Source organism: Fukomys damarensis, unplaced genomic scaffold (genome assembly GCF_012274545.1).
Source record: "Fukomys damarensis isolate Sample0158 unplaced genomic scaffold, DMR_v1.0_HiC HiC_scaffold_5, whole genome shotgun sequence".
In the NCBI taxonomy this organism is placed as follows: domain Eukaryota; kingdom Metazoa; phylum Chordata; class Mammalia; order Rodentia; family Bathyergidae; genus Fukomys; species Fukomys damarensis.
The window spans coordinates 41,361,562-41,367,877 of record NW_022900917.1 but is presented as its reverse complement, the minus strand read 5'-3'; the positions used below and the strand labels follow the sequence as shown (position 1 = coordinate 41,367,877).

The window sequence follows — 6,316 nt, the reverse complement described above, 5'->3', positions numbered from 1 at the left end:
AAAAAAAAAAAAAAAAAAAAAAAAGCCCTTTGTTAATATCGCTACCAAAATCATCAGAAAAGTTTTAACTTTTAGGAAACTGCTGAGCTCACCATAGTGCATATACATTTTCTCCACTTTTGATTTTGGTTTGAAAGCCAAAAGCTATATTTCTCTCTTTTTTTTTTTGTTTTGATTTTGATTTTTTTTTTTTTTTTTTTTGGTACTGGGGATCAAATTCAGAACCTTGCAAAGCAGGCGGTAGAACCACTGATCTAAATCCCTGGCCCTAGATTTCTATCATTAGTAACAGATAATGTCAGGGTTTTTTTAAAATAGTAGGCTTGTTTCATTCATTATTAAGAAACTATCTGCCATATGTCTGAGTCTACATCATTAAGTAAAAATAATTATTTATGTAAAAATGGCACTCTGTGAAGAAATGTACAGCTAGTAGAGCTTGGGGCTAAGACCTATAAGAGCTTTTTCAAAAGACACCCATTTATCTCTCAAGTAGCAAGGGGCTTTGTGTTTCATCAAGCAAAACATGCAAAAGAAGTTCATACTCAAGGTGAAGATTTAATAAAATTAATCCTTGTATTGATTCATCCTAGGTGAAACTGGCAGTCTTTTTAACTGTGTGTGAAACTTTTCATTCACACTAACACAAAAGCAGTTTGCCCACCAGCACTTTCCTATTAGGAGCTGCAAATGTCAGCAAAGTGTAAAACAAAAAAGAAGATCATGTATCAATATTCTTATCAAAAATAATTTTCACCTGGTAGACCCTAGACAAGGGTGTCAGGCTCCCCCCAAAGTGCCAGACCACTGAGAATTTTGTCTGTGGACAAAAGGAATAGAGCTCCAATAGCATATTTGGCCATTGTCTCTGTTAATTTAGTTTAATTTTATTTCATTTTGTAATGCTGAGGATTGAACCCAGGGCCTCTCACCTGTTAGGCAAATGATCTACTACTGAGCCACACACCTCAGCCCCGCCAGCATCCTCTGTGAAGACCTCAGCACTAACTAGCCATAAAGAGGGAGCGCAGTGAAGCCAGAGGTCCCCTTAAACCTACTGGAAGGTGAGGGTTCCATAGTCTGAGGCATTGCCAGGCCAGCCCATGTGAACTAAACTTTCTCTCCAATTAGCTTAAAGCTTTCCTATTTTTTTTTTTCTTTTGTGACTTGAAACGTGTAATGCAACATGTACTGTTTGGGTTGACTGCCTTAAACAAAGCCCCGTAGACTTTCCATACCAACTGACCAGAACAACAATTGAGGTTTTCATTCTATGGCTTGGAGAGAAAAACAACTTGTATGCTGGTCCCAGCTTGTGACTATAACACCATTCCTCAAGCTCACTTCCATGGGTGAGAAAAATCTCTTTTTACATTTCTCCCATTTCCTACTGTCTCCCAAGACAAATTGTTAGTCTCAAAGGACACTTGTCATCCTCCACAAAGTATCCAATTCAAACATCGCATCCTTGTCTCCCCTGTCAAGTTACATTTTGTCTGTCAGCTGCCCTCTCCCCTCCCTTCTTCACTTCTTTTCCTTCTGGAGCTGGAAACCAGGCAGAGAGGGGATAACAGTTCTAAAAGCTCATTTCTGAATAAAGGATTGTCTGTGTGTAGTGGGTGCCCCCACCCCCTGCTGAGGATTGAATGCAGGGCTACACTTGCTAGCAAGCTCTGTACCGCGGAGCTGTTACCCCCAGTGCTGTGTGCGGTGGCTTCAGAGGTGTGCGTGGTGTGCTTTAGGAAAGGGAGGTAGGGCGAAGGGTGGAGCGGTCCTTTGCCAGATACTTCTAAAACTTCAATTTTTCTTTATTGTTCAATGTATAGGCTTTTACAGATAAATTCCTTGTACTGATCACGAGCTGGAGGCATGGTGAAGGGTACAGTGCTCCTTTTAGACAAGGACTAAGCTCTCACAATCTATTACACACAAGATAACCACAGTTTATTTATTGTGTATTTCAAAGTGGCTAAGAGAATACATTTTAAATGCTCTTAGCACAAAAAAAGATAAATATGTGAGCATCTGATGGATTTGTTAATTACCTTGATATAATAATTTCACAATGTGGAGATTGGCAAACATTAATTGTGCCACATAAATACATATAATTATCATTGGTCCATTAAAAATAAAAAATTTAAATAACAAAACTGTTGCAGCAACACATGAGGGTCTCTTCTGTGCCTTCAGTTCACCAGGAGCAAAGATCACTGAAAAGGTAAAGACTACATCTACTTTGTTCTGCCTTTCATTTATTAGGAAATTATTTCTGATATAGTTTATACAAGGTGCCACAAAGGCTCATTTTCTTTTTCCTAAAGGAAAACGTAGAGGAAATAAGATAAAGAATGACTAGGAATGTTGACTAGGTTCCAGGGAGTACTGTCAGCATTTTAATTGTCGAGAACTTTCCATTTCATTTGTGGCTATTTAAACTCAAGTGCCACTGTTGGCCAGGGCAGTGAGCTGTCCTTTCCTGATCGCCCCTTCAGGAGAGGCTGCCTGGCCCCATAACAGGTACAAGAAAACCTTGCCACTCTCTTCACACACCTTTTCAGGCTGCAAGAGGTGAGCAAAATTTTGCTTCTCAACCAACCAATACTGTGTATAAAATACCTAATCTAACTATTTAGCCAACCCTACACTTAGTGGGAACAAGCCTTTATCTGACATCTCATTTCTCTCATTTTCCTGTCTTCGTGCTTGCATCAGGTTTCTCATGATATTAAACAAATGCACAGGAGCCAAACAGTCAGTGTAGAATATTCGTAAGCCTTCAGTGTTCAGCATGCACAGAAGTCACCAGAATAACTCTTAGTTATTAAGAAAAAAAAATACCTAATCGTACATATTGATGTCCCTGAGCCACAGGATCCATTGGAATTGGCTAATTTTTGGCTTTGCAGAAAATGTAGCTACCTAGGACTGTCTTGCTACAGATTCAAGGCTTTAATCTTAAATCTTGTTGAGCCCCCCCGTCTCTCTCTCTCTCTCTAAATATATATATATACACACACACACACTGTAATTACAGGCTGCAGAATGAAAAGCATTAGAACTGTTTACAAAACATCTCATGAAGTTTTAAAATAATAGGTGTGTGTGTGTTTAAAACTCAGTAACATGTACAGCAGAGGTAAACAGTACACATTCTTTCTGCTTCTGATGCCCCAGGTCCCCTCCCAAATTTAGAGCATGGAACGGCTGATGGAGCGCTTTCCTCCTGCTGTGGGATGCTTATGCTTAACTAGCTGTGCTTATTGATCAGGTGCCAATTTATTGTTGCAGATCAAAATACGAATCTTCAGGTTTGTGGGGGCAGAATGGCTGTCGAGGCAGGCTGCTATGTAATTAATTATAGAACAGTCTCTATTCTCATAAAGAGGGTTCCTCATGACATTATCAGAGAAAGATTTTTTTTTTTTAATGAGCCCTTGGCTATCACTTCGAAATCCAAGAGAAAAGATTTCCACAGATTAGTGTTCCAAAGTGAGAGAGGCATTTTTCTAGCCTTTTCAAAAGTCTTTCTATGCAGCTTTGCAAAGATTTTGCAGCGCTCCCCTCTGGATTTCATTTTATTTGTTATTTTTTTGATGTGGAAGGGTGGCTGGCTGCCTTGGAGCCAGTCAGTCATCTTGCCCTGCAGGTTTAGATCTGCTGCCGGCAAAGTGAAACCCAGAGGCCAGCCGCATTCAGGGTCGGGACAGCGGGCAGGCTAGTGACCAACAGTCGCAGGGCCCCTGTGCGTTTTGGTGCAGGCGCAAGAGCTCAGGAAACAGCCTGGACAGAGGGGCCAGTCTCCAGCCTTTCCCCCTGGTGAAGGACTGGGTCACTTAGGAGCTTTTCGGGGCCTGGAAAAGGTTGTTCTCTCAGTCGCTCACTGTGAAGTCTTTGTCAGCAGAACAGACTCCAGTGGGAAACGATTCACATAATGCAGATAACAAAGGACAGCTTTCTGCTTAGTTCTGCCTGATAGGTACTCAGTATCTCGTGCAGGTGAGTTAACCTACCCAACTCGCCCTTGGCATACCCTTCCTGCACGAAGATATGCTGGTTTCCCAGACCAGGCTGGTCCTTCTTCGTCCAGCATTAGTTTTGCTGGGAATGTTTAAAGCACTATAAGAATGTGAAAGGGATGATGTGTTTATGCTGTTTTATAGCGCTGATTAGGAAATAGAGATATTATTTGTAATTTACTAGCAGTTCTGCATGTTTCCTTCTGTTCCTTTGGAGGACAGGAGAAAAAAAATACATAAAATATGTACATACCTGATATGCTGTTTCAAGAGACTACTGAGATAAAAAATCTGCTTCAAACCCCTTGACTGATGTTGCTTTTGTATTTTTTCCTCCCCCTTCTAGGACTCCCTCTGCAGCTGTTCTGAATACCTCCGAGTCTAGAAATTGATTATTCAACCAGGACATCTAATTCAAGGTATTAGCTCTTGTCAGAAAGCTTTCACGTTTGAGCTGTGTGCTGCAAATTATACTTTGGCATTGAATTGAAATAGGAAAAGTTGGACCGAGAATAAAGGAGAAAAGTGAATTTGCAAAATAATCAAGTGCTTAAAAAACTATGCAGCCCTTGTGAGGGTTTGCTGCTTCTGACTCATTTGCAACCCTCTCTGCCAGTGGATGTGTCAGTTCTGACTTATTTGCAGCCCTTTTTGTGCAACTGTGTTTGGGGTTTGGATTTCATTTTAGTTTTTTCCTCTCACTTTTTCTCTTGATTACCCAGACTGCCAGATCGGGAGACTGAGACATTTTGTCAGTTTTGCGACATTGGACCGAATACAATGAAGTATTCTTGCCGTGCTCTAGTGCTGGCTGTCCTGGGCACAGAACTGCTGGCGACCCTGTGTTCCACTGTGAGGTCTGCGAGGTTCAGAGGACGGACACAGCAAGAACGAAAAAATATCCGACCCAACATCATTCTTGTGCTCACCGATGACCAAGATGTGGAGCTGGGTGAGACACTGGTTCTTCGCTTGTTAGTCGCTTTTTTCAGATGATTTTCAGAGCCTCAGCCTTGTCAGGAACCCACGATGGGCACTTGGGGGTTGGCCCTTCATTGTAGTACTGTCAACAACAGTCCTAGTGTATGAGCGACATTGTACAGTCAGAAGGCATTGGTGTGTGTTCCGGCAATACTTCTCTGGGTTTAGACTTTCAAAATAGTCGGAGGAGGAGCCCAGCAGAGAACAAGAAAGGAGGATGAGAAAAAGCCTAAAGACCATAGAGTCAAGGAGGTGGATATGAACCTTAGAAACTCTGGGCTGAGAAGTTTATGAAACACTAGCCCAAAGTTGCTTCGAATGACATTCTGTGCAATTCATATGAAAGTAGATTTTAATGACTATTATTTGTAGAAAGAATCACTTGTTCACAGTTACAAAAATGTGAAGTAGTTGAAAGCTACAGTGTTCCACATATACTTGGTAGTTACTCACATACCATTACCTTAGGGTTAATACTTTTGGAATCAGCTCACCCGGGGTAATTCTAGCACACTCAGAAAATATACCAAAATCTAGTGTTTCTAACTTACCTTCTCATTGGGTTTCTCTTCTTCTCAGCTCTTCATCCACCTCCTCCTCTTTCTTTCTTTTTTTTTATACTGAGGTTTGAGCCCACGCTAGGCAAGCACTCTAACCCTGAGCAATATCCTCACCCTTTTTATTTTACTTTGATGCAAAGTCTCATGAAGTTGTCCAGGCTGACCTCAGGCAGCCTTCTGAGTGGCTGGGATTACTGGCACACACCACCAAAGCATGCTTCTTCCTCTCCTTTCTCTGTGCTCCACCCTAGGCTCTTGGCCAGAAGCCTGTGGCCAGGTTCTCCCAGTGCACCCTAAGACAGACAGACTCGCCCCACGCTGTCATTTCCGTTCGTGGACCCCTCTTCCTCGCTCTCAGGCATCACTCAGAGATCTTCTCCATCTCATTCAACTCGAACATGGGGAGGACCTTTCAGCAAAGAACACTGGGCTTCTTTGCTCAGCTCCTATGCTAGGTTCTTGATGATGAAACCTTCCAGGCGGAACTTGATCTGCATGCCAAGAAGCTTTGATTTCAAGTCTGAAACCAAAGCATGGAATTAGAGCAAAGTTAACTCCTGGAGTTGGGATGAAAGCAAATGCACAGAAAGTTAGCAGGAGACATAACCATTGAAGTTGATTCACAGAGTCTGCTCTCTCTATTCAGGTTTTTAAAAAAGGCATTGGGCCAGGGATTTAGCTCAATGGTGCCACCACCTGCCTTGCAAGCACAAGGTCCCAAGTTCCATCCCCAGTACCAAAAAAAAAAAAAAAAAA

At 41.9% G+C, this 6,316-nt stretch overlaps 1 protein-coding gene across 5 annotated transcripts in view; it reads left to right on the top strand.

The window, feature by feature from the left end:
* Sulf1 (sulfatase 1) overlaps nucleotides 1-6,316 on the top strand; it is a 175,174-nt gene that overhangs the window by 96,693 nt on the left and 72,165 nt on the right. For 4 of the 5 annotated variants that reach the window (XM_033760609.1, XM_010608992.2, XM_033760606.1 and 1 more), the window contains exons 2-3: nucleotides 4,366-4,438; nucleotides 4,742-4,971. In XM_033760609.1, the coding sequence (XP_033616500.1) occupies nucleotides 4,800-4,971 (172 nt within the window). In that variant the 5' untranslated portion in view covers nucleotides 4,366-4,438; nucleotides 4,742-4,799. Of the gene's footprint in view, nucleotides 1-3,928; nucleotides 4,000-4,365; nucleotides 4,439-4,741; nucleotides 4,972-6,316 lie in introns of those variants that run through there. The other variant, XM_033760608.1, reaches the window with a different exon arrangement.